Source organism: Salvia splendens, chromosome 3 (assembly GCF_004379255.2).
Source record: "Salvia splendens isolate huo1 chromosome 3, SspV2, whole genome shotgun sequence".
NCBI classification, from domain to species: Eukaryota; Viridiplantae; Streptophyta; class Magnoliopsida; order Lamiales; family Lamiaceae; genus Salvia; species Salvia splendens.
In genome coordinates, this window is record NC_056034.1 from 2,593,082 (window position 1) to 2,612,242 (window position 19,161).

The 19,161-nt window shown below is 40.1% G+C and overlaps 3 protein-coding genes across 3 annotated transcripts; 1 reads left to right on the forward strand and 2 right to left on the reverse strand.

Moving 5' to 3' along the window:
• Positions 1–1,304: 1,304 nt before the first annotated feature.
• LOC121794332 (putative germin-like protein 2-1) lies at positions 1,305–7,999 on the reverse strand. Its single transcript, XM_042192451.1, has 2 exons — positions 7,885–7,999; positions 1,305–1,840 (listed from the first exon to the last, which is right to left on the reverse strand). The coding sequence occupies exons 1-2, from the start codon at positions 7,997–7,999 to the stop codon at positions 1,305–1,307; spliced, it is 651 nt and encodes a 216-aa protein (XP_042048385.1).
• Positions 8,000–9,627: 1,628 nt separating this feature from the next.
• Positions 9,628–10,577, forward strand: LOC121794331 (putative germin-like protein 2-1). The gene is made up of 2 exons (XM_042192450.1): positions 9,628–9,742; positions 9,881–10,577. The coding sequence occupies exons 1-2, from the start codon at positions 9,628–9,630 to the stop codon at positions 10,414–10,416; spliced, it is 651 nt and encodes a 216-aa protein (XP_042048384.1). The 3' UTR covers positions 10,417–10,577.
• A 57-nt stretch (positions 10,578–10,634) lies between these two features.
• On the reverse strand, positions 10,635–11,759 carry LOC121794330 (putative germin-like protein 2-1). Its single transcript, XM_042192449.1, has 2 exons — positions 11,503–11,759; positions 10,635–11,273 (listed from the first exon to the last, which is right to left on the reverse strand). The coding sequence occupies exons 1-2, from the start codon at positions 11,618–11,620 to the stop codon at positions 10,729–10,731; spliced, it is 663 nt and encodes a 220-aa protein (XP_042048383.1). The 5' UTR covers positions 11,621–11,759; the 3' UTR covers positions 10,635–10,728.
• Positions 11,760–19,161: the final 7,402 nt, after the last annotated feature.

The window sequence follows — 19,161 nt, forward strand, 5'->3', positions numbered from 1 at the left end:
TTATATTTTGCAAATAAATAACACGAATATACTATAAGAAGTTACAAAATGCAACATGAAAAAGTGAACTTGGGTCACATGTGTGAAGACTAATATAGTAATGACAGGCTGATTTAAAAGGGATAGGAAAAATTAAAGTGCAAAAGCAACACAAAACGTGAAATATAGTTCAATTTTTTCATGCTTCATATTATGATAATCCAACACTTACGTCCCTTTCATAATTACTGCAAATTCTTGGTTTCTTTAGTACACAACCACACCTATTTTTGGTTTATGTTTTTAGATGACAAGAATATATGATGCTGAAAATGTCTTAGGTCCAATTCTGGCCCATTGTAGCCATGGGCTTCCCTTCATAGCCCAGAGCCCACATTGTTCTACATTGAATGTGGTAGTATAAATTTATACTACCACACTACCATAAATATGAATTGAATGTGGTAGTATAAATTTTGAAAGTCTACATTGTTCTTCCAACCAATAGGACTATAGGAGAATGAATGACAAGAGAGCTAAATTTACAAAAAAAAAATATATAAAAAATACTCTACTACTTTACCACTTAATTTAAACGAAAAAAAGTAATTTGGTTAGTAGGTGCTGAAATAGATAATTGTAGTGGTAATTAGGCGTTTATGGCGTTTGATGTCGAAGTCCCTTCAACGGTTCTACGCCATGTCTACACCAAAATCATTATACTACCATTTAATCATTTATTACAAATAATGCCGAAATCAAGACACAGAATATTGGGCGTACCTTCTGGAATATAGTGTTTTCCATAATTTATGTCTTTCTATTTCCACACATCATTTCAACTAAATTATATACTGTACCATCAAATTAAATTAGCTAAAACTTGAATTTAATTCGAAGCGGATCTCCTACTCCAACAATGGTGCACCATTCCCACTCTAATACTCACAACAAAATAAAATAATATTATAAATATGTAAGTGATGGTGGGATTATTTTATTTTGTTACGAGTGTGCAGTAGGAATGCTGCACCATTGTTGGAGTGAATTTAATGTACACTAGCGTACCAGGTGTGCGTGTATAAATATGAGTGTATACAACTATATTTTTGGAAGTTGTGCAGTTTGATTACTATATAAAACTTGTGCTCTAATAAGAATGCATACTTTTATAGGACGAAGGAAATACTAAAATTTTGACATGTTAACATAATTAGCCCACATAATTAAAATAGTGTAATCATCAACATGAATAGCGAAAATAAGGTGTAGATTACATAAAACTATAAAAGTGAAAGGGAAACACATGCAGTCAATTATACTATCTAAAATTTAGCTTGCAAGTTGTGCATAAGGCTAGGCTCAATCTGGAAGGCCTTGGTGAGAATATCGCTACTAATGTCAGGCTTGGACCCGAAAACCGCATTAGCAATGGTGACCACCCCGGGGTTCTGGCTGCTCAATGCAGCTATGGCAACTGCATTTGTAGTCCCCACATTACGCTGGAAGTGAATCAGTCCAATCGGAAAAACAAAAACATCCCATTTCTGTAGGGTCTTCGTGATGAGCCTATTCTCGGGATTCGAGGTCACAAACCCTACTTGAAGCGAACCCTCAATGACAGTCAAGATCTCGGTAGCTCTTGGGTGAGTGTGGGGAGGGTTTATTCCCCACGGTGCATAGTCAATACGCACCATGGAGATGCCAAGGGTGTTGAGCCCAGGCAATTGGGCCACACTGACTGGGGTCACTCTCGAGCCGTTAAGGTTTGAGGTGTTTCCGGGAATGTGGAGTCCACTGAAGGAGAAGTCCGCAGCTCCAACTGATGATGGGCTCTTGCATGCTTGCCCATTCACTCTTGCTAAAACTTTATGATAATACATGTAATTGATGAGCATATATGATCAATAACTACTAATTTAATCATATGTAGTCAGTGGCGAAGCCAAAATTTTTATGATGGGGCCCAAATTAAAGTTAATAGTTATAGGATTTTTTTGATGTTCATAACGTCAAAAGCTCGATTATTTGATATTTTTAATTTTTACGTAAGTATAATGGATGGAAACGAATTTTTTATAATGTTTAAATATCTCCATAAAAAATATTAACCAAACTTAAATTATAACAAATAGAATACAATAATTATATCTTTAAATTTTTTTAATTATGAGTATAATGATGGAAAAAAGCAATTACGAAATGACAAAGAATTAAAATGAATATAAATAATGATGTAAAAGAGAACAAATAGAAATTATGTAGTAAAAAATAGAAAGCAAAGAAATATAAAATTGACATTATCCTGCATAAATAGAAAAAGTTCAAAACTTTTTTCTTTAGGGAATCAAACTCTGGACATTGTACGCCGATCTCACACGCACACGATCGAAAAATAAAACACACAAAGGTGTAACGTGGTTCGGTGATGAATCACCTACGTCCACGGAGAAGATGACCGGAATTTTATTGATGGAACTCTCAATACAAGAACTTCACACTCACAATCTATCACTCTAAGCAAACGCTAGCTAGTGCAAGAATTCTCTTCCAATTGTGTGCGTAATCTGTGTTCTGCGTCTCTCTCTCTCTCTGATTACAATCGAGCTGTAAGTATATATGGGAGTCAAGAAGAAAAACAAACTAACTAATTTGTTTCCAAAAACAGTTACAACCGCTAAACACCAACGGCTAGTTTCAGCTCGGCAGCTCAAACCGAGCTCCCTGCTAGTTCCAGTTCGGCAGCTCAAACCGAGCTCAAGACCGCACTCCCTTCTCGGCTCAAAACCGAACTCCCTTCTCGGCTAGTTCTAGCTCAAAGCCGAGCTTCCTCCTTGATCCCTGCCCCGAGCTTCAACGGCTCTGTCACTTGACTGAATCAGTGAACTGCAAGGACACACCTTCACAAATCTCCACCTTGTCCTTGCAAGTCTCCATCAACATCTAAATTCCCTTCTCAAAACCTGTTTCATACCTCAGCACTCCACAACCTCAACCAACTTCAAACAATGCTTGAACTTTGAAGCCGGTAGAGATTTTGTCAACATATCTGATGCATTTTCTTCAGTAGGAACCTTTACCACATCAATCCTTCCATCCTGAATTTCATCTCTAATGAAGTTCCTCCTCACATCAATGTGCTTGGACCTCTCATGGAACATTTGATGTTTTGCTAAACATATAGCCGAGTTGCTGTCACAGTTAATCTTCACTGCTCCCAGCTTCATTCCTAAATCTTCCAAGATTCCTTGCAACCATTTCCCTTCCTTTGCAGCCTCAGTCAGAGAAATATACTCAGCTTCGGTTGTGGACAGTGCAACCACAGACTGCAAATTTGATTTCCAGCTAATTGCTGTGCCATATAGTGTGAAGATGTAACCACTCTGAGACTTTCTGTTGTCTAAGTTAGCCGCATAATCCGAGTCACAGAATCCTTCTAGGACTTCCCTCTCCTCAGACCAAACTCCACCACCAAACTTCAAGCCAACCATGACAGACCCTTTCAGGTATTTCAGAATCCACTTTAGTGCTGCCCAGTGATCCCTACCTGGATCAGCCATATATCTGCTTGCAACGCTTATGGCATGAGCCACATCCGGCCTTGTACATATCATCAAGTACATCACACTTCCCACTATATTTGCATAGGGTATCCTGCTCATCTCCTCTCTATCTTCAGCTGTCTTTGGCATCTGTTCTTTACTGAGTTTGAAGCAGCTAGCCAATGGAGTGGATACTGACTTTTCACTCTTTACCTGGTATTTTTCTACCACCTTTCTGATATAATCAGCCTGAACCAATTTCAGTTCTTTCCTTTTTCTGTTCCTGACAATATCCATACCCAAGATTCTCTTGGCTTCCCCAAGATCTTTCATATCAAATCTCTGCTTCAACTCATCCTTCACAGACAGCAGCTCACTCTTGCTTGATCCTGCCAGCAGAATATCATCCACATACAGCAGTAGATAGGCCAGTATTAGATTTCCACTTCTCTTGACATACACGCAGCTATCAAAACTGGATCTCTCAAATGCCATCAATTCCATCTGCTCATGAAACTTCTTGTTCCACTGCCGGCTGCTTTGCTTGAGCCCATATAGGCTTTTCTTTAACAGGCAAACTTTCTTTTCTTCTCCCGGCTTCTCAAAACCCTTAGGCTGCATCATATAGATCGTCTCCTCTAGATCTCCATGCAAAAATGCTGTCTTCACATCAAGTTGATGCAGCTCCCAGTTGAAATGAGCAGTCATGGCCAATAAGATCCGAATAGAAGTGTGCTTCACCACTGGAGAGAACACCTCTGTGTAGTCAATACCCTCTACTTGTGTGAATCCTCTAGCAACCAGCCTTGCCTTAAACCGTATACTTTCAACTTCCCCCACCTCTACTTTCTTCTTAAACAGCCATTTGCAACTGATCAGCTTCTGAGTCCCTGGATCAGTCACCAAAATCCAAGTCCCATTTCTCAGCAAGGACTCTATTTCTTCTTCCATGGCCTTGATCCATTTCTGACTTTCCTTGCAACTCATGGTTTCTTCATAGGTTGAGGGTTCTGAAAACATGAGTACTTCTGCTACACATAGAGCAAAGAAGCTCATGTCATAATCTGAGAATCTGCTAGGTAGGCCTGCATTTCTTCTTGGATTTCTTCTGGCCCCTTGAGCTGCAGCAGCTTGCTGCACTGGTGACTCCTGCTCACCTGTGTTCTGAGTATGTTGAGAACTAGTTGCTCCACCTTCTTCTTGATTTTCTGTGATCACAACATCCTCATCAGTGTCTGTTCCAGCAGATTCTCCACCAAACTCAAGGTTTTGCATATCAGAGCTACTGCCACCACCAGAGGGCTTCCCATCATCTTTAAATGGCATCTCCTCTTCATTGAATGTCACATCTCTGCTCACAATGATATTTCTGCCTTCTCTATCCAAATTCCACAATCTGTATCCTTTCACCCCATCTTGGTATCCCAACAACACACATTTCTTTGCCCTTGGCTCCAATTTACTCTGCTTAATGTGTGCATAAGCAGCACACCCAAACACCTTCAAGGCTGAGTAGTCACCTAGGCTTCCATACCATCTTTGATCTGGGGTTTCATTGGATATAGCAGATGATGGACACTTATTGATCAGATTAGCTGCAGTAGAGACAGCCTCTGCCCAGAATCTCTTTGGCATTCCAGAGTAGAATAGCATGCACCTCACCCTTTCTAGCAATGTCCTATTCATTCTTTCTGCCAGCCCGTTCTGTTGAGGATTTCTTGGCACGGTCCTATGCCTTCTTATCCCTTTCACTTTACAGAAACTATCAAACTCCGCAGACAGAAACTCCATGCCATTATCAGTCCTTAGATATTTAAGCACTGAGCCCTTTTCATTCTCATATCTAGCATGCCATTCTCTAAATTTTTCAAAAGCTTGGGACTTCTCTCTTAGAATGTAAATCCACACTTTTCTTGAGTAATCATCTATGATGGAGATGAAATACTTGCCTCCACCTATGGATTCAGTTTGGGATGGCCCCCACAAGTCACTGTGGGCATACACAAATGGGGCTGATGAAGTGTGTTTCCCACCAGAAAATGGCAGCTTCTTTGCCTTTCCTAGAATGCAAGATTCACATTTCTTTAGGCTGTCTGATGCACTTAACTTCATCACTCCTCGTTTAGCCAGCTCTCTTATGCCTTTCTCACCCACATGTCCAAGCCTGGCATGCCATAGATACAGGTCTTCTGTCTGGGCAAGATTCACAGCATCAACCACGGTTTCACCCAGCAAATAGTATAGGCTGTTCTTTCTCTGAGCCTCCATCACAATTCTGGTGCCTTTTGTTACTGTGAGGATCCCATCACCAGAGTTGAATCTGCACCCTTTTGACTCTAGCATTCCAAGAGATATTAAATTTCTCTTGATTTGAGGAATGAATCTGACTTCTGTGAGAGTCTTCATACTCCCATCCTTCATCCTCAATCTGATGTTCCCAATGCCCTTGACATTGCACACTTGATCATTTCCTAGCATCACTGATCCTTCCCAAGCTGATAATTCTTGGAACCAAGATTTGTGTGAGCAAATGTGGAAGGAGCAACCTGAATCCATGATCCAGCATTCCTCAATCTTGGCCCCTGAGTGGATATTCAAAGCTTCATTATCTTCAACATCCTGAGCCAGATCAGCAGTCTCTATGTTCCCAGCCTTTTCTCGCTCTTGTTTCTTCTTCCAAGCAAAGCAATGCTTCTTTAAATGGCCCGGTTTCTTACAGTAGTGACAGCTTCTCTTCTCCTTCCATACTCCACCTTCTTCCTTCTTCTGGAACTTCTTCTTGGAACCCCTTTTATTCTGATTATTTTTCACATGCAGACTCTCAGCTACTGGATCAGTTTGTTTGTTATCAGCCTTCTGAGATTCCTTCATCTTCAATGCAGAATGAATCTCTTCATAGGTGACCTTGGTTTCTCTTCCAAGAAGCACTGCATCCTTGAAGTGCTCATAACTTTTAGGCAGGGAATTGAGCAACATCAATGCCTTATCTTCATCTTTAATGACCTCATCGATATTCTCAAGATCATCTATGCATTTCCCAAACTCCTCAAGCTGTTCAGAAATGCTCTTTCCATCCGAAAACTTGAAAGCAAGAAGCCTTTGCTTCAAATGTAACCGGTTCGCCAGAGACTTGGTCATATACAATGACTCAAGTTTCCCCCATACTCCTGCAGCCGTCTCCTCCTTGGAAACTTCCCTTAGCACCCTGTCCGTGAGGTTCAAGATCAGGGTGCTATAAGCCTTATACTGCATATCTTGAAGCCTTTGCTTCTCCTTGTCATCAGTATCAGGTTTGCCTTCTTTAGCGTCACCTTCATTCTTCAAGATATCCCATAGGCCTTGCTGCATCAAGATGGCCTTCATCTTCAGTCTCCACAGCCCAAAATCGTTTCTCCCGGTGAACTTTTCCACCTCGAACTTGGCTGTAGACATTTCTCAAAACGAGCGGTGGGCAATCGCCAAGATCAGCTTATACAACGGAAACTCTAGACACGAACTCACCCAGAAACCAATCAATCGGCAAATCGTGGAAGTCTTCCCACAGACGGCGCCACTTGTTGGGGTCGAGTTGCCGCCGATCTCACACGCACACGATCGAAAAATAAAACACACAAAGGTGTAACGTGGTTCGGTGATGAATCACCTACGTCCACGGAGAAGATGACCGGAATTTTATTGATGGAACTCTCAATACAAGAACTTCACACTCACAATCTATCACTCTAAGCAAACGCTAGCTAGTGCAAGAATTCTCTTCCAATTGTGTGCGTAATCTGTGTTCTGCGTCTCTCTCTCTCTCTGATTACAATCGAGCTGTAAGTATATATGGGAGTCAAGAAGAAAAACAAACTAACTAATTTGTTTCCAAAAACAGTTACAACCGCTAAACACCAACGGCTAGTTTCAGCTCGGCAGCTCAAACCGAGCTCCCTGCTAGTTCCAGTTCGGCAGCTCAAACCGAGCTCAAGACCGCACTCCCTTCTCGGCTCAAAACCGAACTCCCTTCTCGGCTAGTTCTAGCTCAAAGCCGAGCTTCCTCCTTGATCCCTGCCCCGAGCTTCAACGGCTCTGTCACTTGACTGAATCAGTGAACTGCAAGGACACACCTTCACAACAATGGTGACAAGGTTTCATACCAACTGCGCCATTGGCTTCACATATAATATTTGATTTACGTATACTATATATAGATAATTGTAAAATTGATGGGGGACCAGGGGTTACAATTATCGGGGACCAGGGCCCCCCTGGTCCCAACGTGGCTTCGCCACTGTATGTAGTTAGTAACCATAAGACAATTTTCCTCTTTGCTTATTGAAAAAAAAATCATACAGTATATTAAGTCAAAATATCATCAAATTACCCGAGCTTGTGGAATCAGCGACACAAAAATCTTGTAACGGACTTGGCTCGAAGGCGAAGACGGCGCAGAGGATACAATGAGCAATGGTGCTCAACAAGAGAAACCAAGTCGACATGCTGAATTTTTATTTGGAAGAAATGACAATATTGAGAGTAGGAAAAAGAATTATGGATCGAGCTTTTGCTTGTTATTGAATATTGAGTTGATAACCAAAGTATATAGGCATTCTTCATGCACTAACTTTGTTGTTTCTAAACCACGTCGTTGCCGTCTTTAGAAATATTAATATTGTTCTACGTTTTTAATGTAATACTATATGAGAATGGATAAGGATTTGAAATGATCATGATTGAAAAAAGGTTCAAACATTAAGATATCGTTAGATTATTAATCTCAGAACTGTGGACAAATTGTTGGCTAATTTCCTAATTCTTAGTTCTTGGACCGAAGGGAATCAAGAATCATTAGCGAAGTTTGACTTGTCAAACACATAATTCCGAAATTAATGATATAAGCTGAATTTGTTTAGGAATCAAAAGACCCAATAACGAATTGATTATAAATTGACAGCATAAATTTCGATATATCAAAAAATAAAATCGAAATTGAGCTTGACAATAAGATCGTGTGGCTGATTAAAACTCACGATATAAATAATTAAATAAATGTACATAATGTTTTTTTACATCAGATTGTATTATATAGTACCGAACTAGTTTTAACGCTAAACGCCAAATACATCATTATTAAATAACGCCGAGTTCATTACAACTTTATTTATAGTTCATTAGAGGGAATTCAAAGATTTAAAAACAATAACGTCCATCTGAGTAATTTAAAAATCTGAAGTTCATTTATAAGTATGTTATTAGTATATTATAATGAACTCTGAGTTATCATATAATGATGTTATTCGGCGTTAAGCATTTAAGACTGGTTTGGTCTCGAGCACACTCCTTTTTCCATGTAAATATAATTTTGCTGTTATATATAATATGAAAGGGAGCTGGACCCGATTTCACTACAAAACAATCAAAGTGAGAAGGCATATGAAACAAATTATCTTTTATCATAAATAAACGAATTACCAAAGGGACAATAGATGGGAATTGAAGATATTTCCTCCATAAATATGATGCTTGACTATTTGAGGAACGTGATAACATGATGATTGAATTGTGGACTGAGATACCAATGCTTGAAGAAAATTAAAATCTTGCATGTTTTTGCTTATGATAGAATGGTTTTATGTAAAAAATATTACGAAAGTTAAGAAAAAATCTATTTTCTTTTTGGTTTTCTATAAGCTAGTATTCAAATGCTCTCCGATTAAATAAACACCAAATTTTACATTACATGATCAAAATCTTAATCTTGACACATGGCTCTCATTCAGGAATTAGCAGTATGTAATATTAAGCACAATTTTGAATGATTCAACTGATGGACGGGGATCATATAAAAATATGGATTAGGCCACCATGTTAATTATATATAATTGCACATATACAAACATTTAATTCTAAACACAAGCTATAATTTTGGTAACATTTCCCATGTAAGATTAAGAAGTCGGCTTTCACAGGTACTGTTCAACAGTAAAGACAAGTGTATAATCGAATTGAATATTGCATATTTGCATGGGAATTCTATAAATTCAGAGCTTCTGTAATTAGCTTTCACCACTAAACACATCCCCTTCTGAAATTTTGAAGTGAAAATTGATCTTGAGTTAGACTGATCATGGCAATGAACATCCTCTTGTTTAGCTCAATCGCCCTATGTTTGGCCTTTGTTGCTCTCGCCTTCGAGCCAAGCCCGTTGCAGGATTTCTGTGTCGCAGATCCTACTAGCTCAGGTGTGATCATCCCTTCCATTTCATTGGCATAATGGAATGTGTATATAGAAATGATAATGTTAAATTTTAGTAGCTTACAATTAAATGTAGTACTCCTTCTAGTAATTCATGTTGGCTTGTTTTGACTTTGAGTTTCAGCAAGAGTGAATGGGCAAGCTTGCAAAAGCCCTGCTTCAGTAGTTGCAAACGATTTCTCCTTCAGTGGGCTGCATATGCCCGGGAACACCTCCAATCCTAACGGGTCGAGGGTGACCCCGGTGTCTGTAGCCCAGTTGCCAGGGCTCAACACCCTGGGAATCTCAATGGCGCGTGTTGACTACGCGCCATGGGGGATCAATCCACCACACACACACCCGAGAGCCACTGAGATCTTGACCGTGATCGAAGGATCCCTCCAAGTGGGCTTTGTGACCTCCAATCCTGACAACACCCTCATCACCAAAACACTCTACAAAGGTGATGTTTTTGTGTTTCCAGTCGGGCTCATTCACTTCCAGCGCAACGTTGGAACAGGAAATGCGGTTGCCATAGCTGCTTTGAGTAGCCAGAATCCCGGAGTTATCACCATTGCCAACGCTGTTTTCGGGTCCAACCCCGATATTAGTAGTGATATTCTTGCCAAGGCCTTCCAGGTGGACAAGACTGTTGTAGATTGGCTCCAGACCAAATTCTAGGAATCCAAATCAGCAAACAAGATCCTCTGTTATTTGCTCCCAATATTATTTTGTGTGCTTTCATGTTTAATTACTTAGTTTTCTCTGCGCGTGGCTTCTGTTTTGTTTCAGTTTCTTTGATTGTCTTGATGTAGTATGCAAACGTGAGACTAAATGAAATTTCGATTCTACTCTAATTCCTCAGCAAATTATGATTGTAAATGTTCCAATTTTATCGATAAGAAAAACAAAATGCTCATAATTTAATTAAAACCACGTGAAGTAGTTCATATACAAAAATTATGAGACGAACAGAATAGTAAAATCAAACTTCTAAAACTTTTTCTGAAGATCTTGGACGATTTTCTGATCCAGCATAAACGCACCAGCAAGAAAACCAGCATCAATCGGCGGCGTGGTCCCAAAAACGCCGCTTGGAACGAAGATGAAGCCCGGACGCTGGCTATTGAAGGCCACCAAGGCGGCGGCGTTCCCTTTGCCGACATTACGCGCGTAATGGACAAGCCCGACGGGGACAACGAACACGTCGCCTTTTCTAACAACTTTGCTGAAATGCTTGTTGGAACCGGGGTGGGAGGTAACGAACCCGATCTCCATGGAACCTTCTAGAACCGTCACCAGCTCAGTGGCCCTCGGGTGGATGTGCGGCGGAAAAAAGCCATTCCGCCGCAAGTCCACGCGCACTAATATTAACCCCATTGTGTTGAGCCCCGGGATCTGGTCCACCGCCACGGTGGTGGAGGAAGACCCCGTCGGGTTTGACGTGTTTCCAGCCAGATGAAGTCCTCCTCTAAAGAAGAAGTCATCTGCTTCCACCGTGGCGGGGTCCTTGCATGCTCGCGCGCCACTTAATCTTGCTGTTTATAATTACACAAGAGATTAATTTCTTTTCGGCACGAGCTTCTTAATAAAGTAAGAGATAACAGTAATAAAATAGAAAAACAAAGAAAGAATAAAATAGAAGAGGGAAATACTCAGGATTGCTTTCTATTAAAAATGAAATTGATTACTTATAATTATATAACGGAATTATGGAAAAATAGAAAAAATAATATCATTGATCTTGTAATGGAATGAAGGCAGTACCTGAGCTTGTCTGATCTGCAACGCAGAAATCTTGCAGGGGACGTGGATCGAAGGCCAAGGTGAAGACGCACAACAAATTTAGGGACAAAGTGCTAAATATGATGATTTTGAAACTCATTTTTAGTTTACATATTGTATATTGTAGCACCCTATTTTATAGTAGGATTTTTTTAACCAAAGAATGGTCAATCACATACAAATTTTATGTGTTTTTTTTAATTCGGTTGGTGGAGCATAAGATATAAACATGAAATCTACTAGCTTTTTATTCTCATTGGAATGTTGTAGTATTGTCTTAATCTCCTTTTGAGTGTATATATATGCATATAGTATAGAGTTTTTTGTGTACCACATATATTCCTCCATTATCATACATGCACAAACAAAATGGAATTACATCACTTGTTGACTATTCTGGTGGATAGAAACAAGTAAAAAAAACAGAATAAAGGAGAAACACCAGAAAACAAAGTACTAAAAGAATAATAAACAAATGTTTAAAGAATAAAAATAGTGTAAAAAATGACAACTAAAACAAACGAAATGGATTGATATGATATTGAAGTGGCCGCATGGCTGAGCTCCACCTTTGGAGGCCTGAATTTGATCTCCACAGTGATATACTCATATTGGGATTGTAACTAAAAATTGGATCACTATCATTGGAAGCCTAGCAATTGATTCTAACGTCATAAGATTTGTATGAAATATTTAAAATTATTTTATCGATATATAAAGGGTTCAATTTGATGTCGGGTGTAACACCAAAACGGCTCAAAACCTGACATAACTCACAGGAATAAGTGACATTTGCATGCACAACTAAATATAGGATTAAGGACGTAGTTGAGGTTCTAGATTAGGGAGACATGAAAAAGAATGATTTAGAATATCAATAGTTTCTATATTAATTATCCATAATTTTAAACCATCAGTTTTGAAAGCTTCATGTATTCTAGTAATTAGATCAATAATTGAATACTACTATGCTATGATTTACATCAACAGATATTTACATATATATGGAATTGGAGCTCCATTTTACGTAGACAATTCATCATTTGACCATATAGACGACGTGTCCTTATCGTATTAAACTCATATACAATGTTCAATTAAAATTAAGTCATGATTCAATTGGAACCTTCTTTTATGTTTGGAAATTAAAATTTTCCAATTGAATTGGCTTTACTAATCAAATACAAACTCATATATTTTACAAACTCCAAACTGTGATCTGGATCAATAAAAATATCAACAGATAAAAAAATAACAGCAACAAAAAATATCAACACAATATCAACGGTTGACACCGTATTGACATTGTGTTTGTTGGGTCGTGATGCCTCCGATCTCACACTCACTCAATACGAGAAAATAAAGCACACAACGATGTAACGTGGTTCGGTGATAAACCACCTACGTCCACGGAGAAGATGACCGGAATCTTATTGATGAACAACTCTCAAATACAATGAACTCACACGCACAATTCAATCACTCCAAACTAATCGCAAGCTAGAGCAATAATCTCCTAATTGTGTATGTGTATTGTGTATTCTCCCTCTGCTTTACAACTGAACACCTATCGAGCTATATATGTGAGATAAAGAAGAAAACAACTTAACTAACTTCATTTCCCAAAGTTAGTTATAACCGCCAATTTCCAACGGCTAGTTCCAGCTCCCAAAAACCGAGCTTCCTCTGCTTCCTTTCTTGATCCCTTCCTTGAGCTTCAACGGCTCTATCACTCGATCAAATCTCCACCTTGCTGTGAAAGCTAAGTTATGCAAGAATGATACTTTGATGATACAAGAATGATAGTTTGATTATGCAAGAATGATAGTTTGCATGGACACACATTCACAAATCTCCACCTTGTCCTTGCAAAGCTCCATCAATATCTAGATTCCCTTCTCAATCCTTGTTACAAGTCTTAACACTCCACAATCTCAACCAACTTCAAACAATGTTTGAACTTCGAAGTTGGCAGAGATTTTGTCAACATATCTGATGCATTCTCCTCAGTAGGAACCTTCACCACATTGATCTTCCCACTTTGAATCTCATCCCTGATAAAGTGTCTCATCACATCAATATGCTTCGACCTCTCATGAAACATTTGGTGTTTGGCTAGGCAAATCGCATAATTGCTGTCACAGTTTATCTTTACTGCCCCCAGCTTCATTCCCAGATCTTCCAAGATTCCTTGCAACCATTTCCCTTCCTTTGCAGCCTCTGTCAGAGCAATATATTCAGCCTCGGTTGTGGATAAAGCAACCACTGGCTGTAGGTTGGATTTCCAACTGACTGCTGTGCCAAATAAGGTGAAAATGTAGCCACTTTGTGATTTTTTGTTATCCAAGTTGGCTGCATAATCCGAATCACAATACCCTTCAAGGACTTCATTCTTTTCAGACTATGCTTCACCACCAAACCTTAAACCAGTCACAACAGTTCCCCTAAGATACTTCCAGATCCATTTCAGAGCAGCCCAATGCTCTCTACCCGGATCAGCCATGTATCTACTAGCCACACTTATGGCATGAGCAACATCCGGTCTTGTACATATCATCAAGTACATTACACTTCCTATTATATTTGCATAGGGTATCATGCTCATCTCCTTCCTGATTTCATCTGTCCTTAGCACTTGCTCTCTGCTCAACTTGAAATGGCCCGCTAATGGAGTAGAGACTGATCTTGCATTCATCACCTGATATTTTTTCATCACCTTTTTGATGTATTCAGCTTGAACTAGCCTCAGCTCCTTCTTCTTCCTGTTCCTGACAATATCCATGCCTAGGATTCTCTTTGCCTCTCCAAGATCCTTCATCTCAAACTTTTGCTTGAGCTCTTCTTTTACAATCTGCAGTTCACTTAAGCTTGATCCTGCCAGTAGAATGTCATCTACATATAGCAGTAGATAGGCGACTATCAGATCTCCACTTCTCTTGATATATACAGAGCTATCAAAGCTAGATCTCTCAAATGCCATCAACTCCATCTGCTTATGGAACTTCTTGTTCCACTGCCGGCTGCTTTGCTTGAGCCCATATAGGCTTTTCTTCAGTAGGCAAACTTTCTTCTTTTCTCCATTCTTCTCAAAACCCTTAGGCTGCATCATATAGATCGTTTCCTCTAGATCCCCATGTAAAAATGATGTCTTCACATCAAGTTGATGCAGCTCCCAGTTGAAATGGGCAGTCATGGCTAACAAAATCCGAATAGAAGTGTGTTTAACTACTGGAGAAAACACCTCTGTGTAGTCAATGCCTTCCACCTGTGTGAATCCCCTAGCTACCAACCTTGCTTTGAAACGTATGCTTTCCACTTCCCCCACCTCTACCTTCTTCTTGAATAGCCATTTGCAATTAATCAGCTTTTGAGTCCCTGGATCAGTTACTAAAACCCAAGTCCCATTTTTTAGTAGGGACTCTATTTCTTCCTCCATAACCTTGATCCACTTCTGACTTTCTTTGCAACTCATAGGTTGAGGGTTCTGAGAACATGAGCACCTCTGCCACACACAAAGCAAAGAAACTCATATCATAGTCTGAGAATCTGCTAGGTAGGCCTGCATTTCTTCTGGGATTCCTTCTGGCCCTTTGACTTGCAGCAGCCTGCTGTACTGGTGACTCCTGATCACTTATATTCTGAGTTGGTTGAGAGATGGTTGCTCCACCTTCTTCTTGGTTTTCTGTGGACTCAGAATTCTCATCATCATCTGATTTTTCAGATTCTCTATCAAGCTCAAAATTCTGCATGCTTGCACTGCTGCTGTCATCAGAGACCTCTTTCATTTTCTTGAATGGCATCTCTTCTTCTTTGAATATCACATCTCTGCTCACAATGATATTCTGACCTACTCCATCTAGGTTCCATAATCTGTACCCCTTTACTCCATCTAGGTTCCATTATCTGTACCCCTTTACTCCATCTTGATACCCCAGCAATGCACATTTCTTTGCCCTTGGTTCCAATTTGTTTTGCTTAATATGTGCATAAGCAGCACACCCAAATATCTTCAGAGCAGAATAATCACCAAGGCTTCCATACCATCTCTGATCTGGGGTTTCATTCGATATAGCTGAAGATGGGCACATATTGATCAGATCAGCTGCAGTAGAAACAGCCTCTGCCCAGAATCTCTTTGGCATTCCAGAATAGAATAGCATGCACCTCACCCTTTCTAGCAATGTCCTATTCATTCTTTCTGTCAACCCGTTTAGTTGAGGGTTTCTTGGCACGGTTCTATGCCTTCTTATCCCTTTCACTTTACAGAAACTATCAAACTCAGCAGACAGAAACTCCATGCCATTATCAGTCCTCAGATATTTAAGCACTGAGCCTTTCTCATTCTCATATCTAGCATGCCATTCCCTAAACTTCTCAAAAGCTTGAGACTTCTCATTCAGAATGTAAATCCACACCATTCTAGAGTAATCATCTATGATGGAGATGAAATACTTACCTCCACCTATGGATTCGGTTGGGGATTGCCCCCACAGGTCACTGTGGGCATACACAAATGGGGCTGATGAAGTGTGTTTCCCACCAGAAAATGGCAGCTTCTTTGCCTTTCCAAGAATACAAGATTCACATTTCTTTAATCTGTCTGAGGCACCTAACTTCATCACTCCTCGTTTAGCCAGTTCTCTGATGCCTTTCTCACCCACATGTCCAAGCCTAGCATGCCATAGATATAGGTCTTCTGTCTGAGCCACATTCACAGCATCAACCATAGTTTCACCCAGCAAATAATACAGGCTATTCTTTCTTTGAGCCTCCAATACAGTTCTGGAGCCCTTTGTTACTCTGAGGATCCCATTACCAGAATCAAACTTGTATCCCTTTGATTCCAACATTCCAAGAGAGATGAGATTTCTCTTGATTTGAGGTATGAACCTGACCTCTGTGAGAGTCTTCACACTCCCATCCATCACCCTCAATCTGATATTCCCAATTCCCTTGACATTACATATTTGGTCATTACCTAGCATCACTGAACCTTCCCAAGCTGATAATTCTTGAAACCAAGACTTGTGGGAACAAATGTGGAAGGAGCAGCCAGAGTCCATGATCCAACACTCCTCAATCTTGGCTCCCGAGTGTATATTCAAAGCCTCATTATTTTCCACTTCTTGAGCCAAATCAGCAGTCTCTGCATTCCCAGCCTTTTCTTGTTCTTGTTTTTTCTTCCAAGCAAAACAATGCTTCTTCAAATGGCCCGGTTTCTTGCAGTAGTGACAGCTTCTTTTCTCCTTCCATCCCCCACCTTCTTCCTTTTTCTGGAACTTCTTTTTGGAGCCCTTCTTGATATCATTATTCTTCAAGTACAGGCTCTCAGCCACTGGGTCAGATTGCTTAATGTCAGCCCTCTGCGATTCTTTCAGCTTTAATGCAGAGTGTATTTCCTCATAGGTAACTTTAGCCTCTCTCCCAAGAAGCACTGCATCCTTGAAGTGCTCATAACTCTTGGCCAGGGAATTGAGCAACATTAAGGCCTTAGAGCATCTCCAGTGGGCGGACATCCCACTCGGACATCCACTAGGACATCCCAAAAACACCTCCTGCCACGTCACTAGGACATCCCACCCCACTGCCACATCACTAGGACATCCCATGCATATCCGCCCTTCCCATCGCCCTTCCCACTAGGACATCCCGCAATAAAAAAAATCATAAATTCACAAATAAAACAATTTACGTTTACGGAAATAAAATTTGACCGAGAATACGAACGGGAAAAATTAACAACTTTATCGGAAAAAACATACATGATTCGAAAAAAAAAATTACACACTAATAAAAAATTAACAACCTCTGTTGTAGCAGCCTCTGTATAGCACCTGAAACAGCGACCTCCAACTCATTCTCGCTATCACTTTCACTAGACATTCTAGATATACTTGAGATTATAGATGTAGAGAGAGAAACTTGTTATTAACGCAAGTGGTGCGAATGAAATAAAATTCAACGAGCCGTATATATAGAGTTTCAAAAAAAAAAAAAAAAAAAAAACGGGACGTCCGACCGGACGTCCGAGTTGAAGCCACAGTGGCGGACGTCCGCCCGCCCGTCGCCGGGATGTCCGAGGACACCCGACGTCCTCACGGGACGTCCGTATCCGACCTCCGACCTCCCAACGGCGGACGTCCCGTCGCCCTTCCCGGTGTCCGACCGGACGTCCTACCGGAGGGGCGCCATAGGAGATGCTCTTATCTTCATCCTTAATCACCTCATCAATGTTTTCGAGATCATCTATGCATTTCCCAAACTCCTCAAGCTGTTCAGTAATGCTCTTTCCATCTGAAAACTTGAAGGCAAGAAGCTTCTGCTTCAAATGTAGCCGATTCGCTAGAGACTTAGTCATATACAATGACTCAAGTTTTGTCCAAACCCCTGCAGCCGTCTCTTCTTTGGATACTTCCCTCAGCACCCTGTCTGTAAGATTTAAGATCAGGGTGCTATAGGCCTTGTATTGCATGTCTTGAAGTCTCCCCTTCTCCTTTTCATCGGCCTCAGGTTTTTCTTTGGCATCATTGCCATCTTTCAAGACATCCCATAGACCTTGCTGCATCAAGATAGCCTTCATCTTCAACCTCCATAGCCCAAAGTCGTTTCTGCAGGTGAACTTCTCCACCTCGAACTTGGCCGTGGACATTTCTCGAACAAATGGTGGGCAATCGCCAAGATCGGCTCAAATAACAAATCTCCCGGACTTCTACTCGCCCAGAAAACCAACCAAGAAAACGTCTTCAACGTTTCCCACAGACGGCGCCACTTGTTGGGTCGTGATGCCTCCGATCTCACACTCACTCAATACGAGAAAATAAAGCACACAACGATGTAACGTGGTTCGGTGATAAACCACCTACGCCCACGGAGAAGATGACAGGAATCTTATTGATGAACAACTCTCAAATACAATGAACTCACACGCACAATTCAATCACTCCAAACTAATCGCAAGCTAGAGCAATAATCTCCTAATTGTGTATGTGTATTGTGTATTCTCCCTCTGCTTTACAACTGAACACCTATCGAGCTATTTATGTGAGATAAAGAAGAAAACAACTTAACTAACTTCATTTCCCAAAGTTAGTTATAACCGCCAATTTCCAACGGCTAGTTCCAGCTCCCAAAAACCGAGCTTCCTCTGCTTCCTTTCTTGATCCCTTCCTTGAGCTTCAACGGCTCTATCACTCGATCAGTGTTGACATTAAAATCTTGAAATTTTACACCGTGTTGACATTGTGTTGACGTTGTGTTGACACTGTGTTGAAAAGTTTGGAGTTTGTACGATATATGAGTTTGCATTTTATCACTACCCTGGTTTTACATATTCCAAAGTTTTGAGTAAACATATTCTTTTGCGAATTTATTTTCAGTTGAATGATGAAAAATCCAATACATATTCCATAATTTATAAAGTTAATTATGTGACTAAAAACAAAATATTATTGCGTGTATAAAACTCCATCAGTCCGAAAAATATAGTACTATCATTTTGTTATTTTAGTTCACACTACAAAATTATTTCACTTTCTATTTTGGAATGTTTTTCACATTCTATCATTTTTGAAATGTTTTTCACTTTACATACTACTCCTATTTCAATTATTTTTCTATTTCTCTATCATATTTTATCAATTT

What these genes read in the sequence shown, in the direction of transcription:
- LOC121794332 (XM_042192451.1), bottom strand. Translation starts at nt 7,999, where the DNA reads ATGTCGACTTGGTTTCTCTTGTTGAGCACCATTGCTCATTGTATCCTC. An exon ending in CGCTGATTCCACAAGCTCGG is followed by an intron (nt 1,841 to 7,884) that starts GTAATTTGATGA and finishes ATAAAGTTTTAG; the next exon opens with CAAGAGTGAATGGGCAAGCA.
- LOC121794331 (XM_042192450.1), top strand. Translation starts at nt 9,628, where the DNA reads ATGGCAATGAACATCCTCTTGTTTAGCTCAATCGCCCTATGTTTGGCC. An exon ending in CGCAGATCCTACTAGCTCAG is followed by an intron (nt 9,743 to 9,880) that starts GTGTGATCATCC and finishes TTTGAGTTTCAG; the next exon opens with CAAGAGTGAATGGGCAAGCT.
- LOC121794330 (XM_042192449.1), bottom strand. Translation starts at nt 11,620, where the DNA reads ATGAGTTTCAAAATCATCATATTTAGCACTTTGTCCCTAAATTTGTTG. An exon ending in TGCAGATCAGACAAGCTCAG is followed by an intron (nt 11,274 to 11,502) that starts GTACTGCCTTCA and finishes AATTATAAACAG; the next exon opens with CAAGATTAAGTGGCGCGCGA.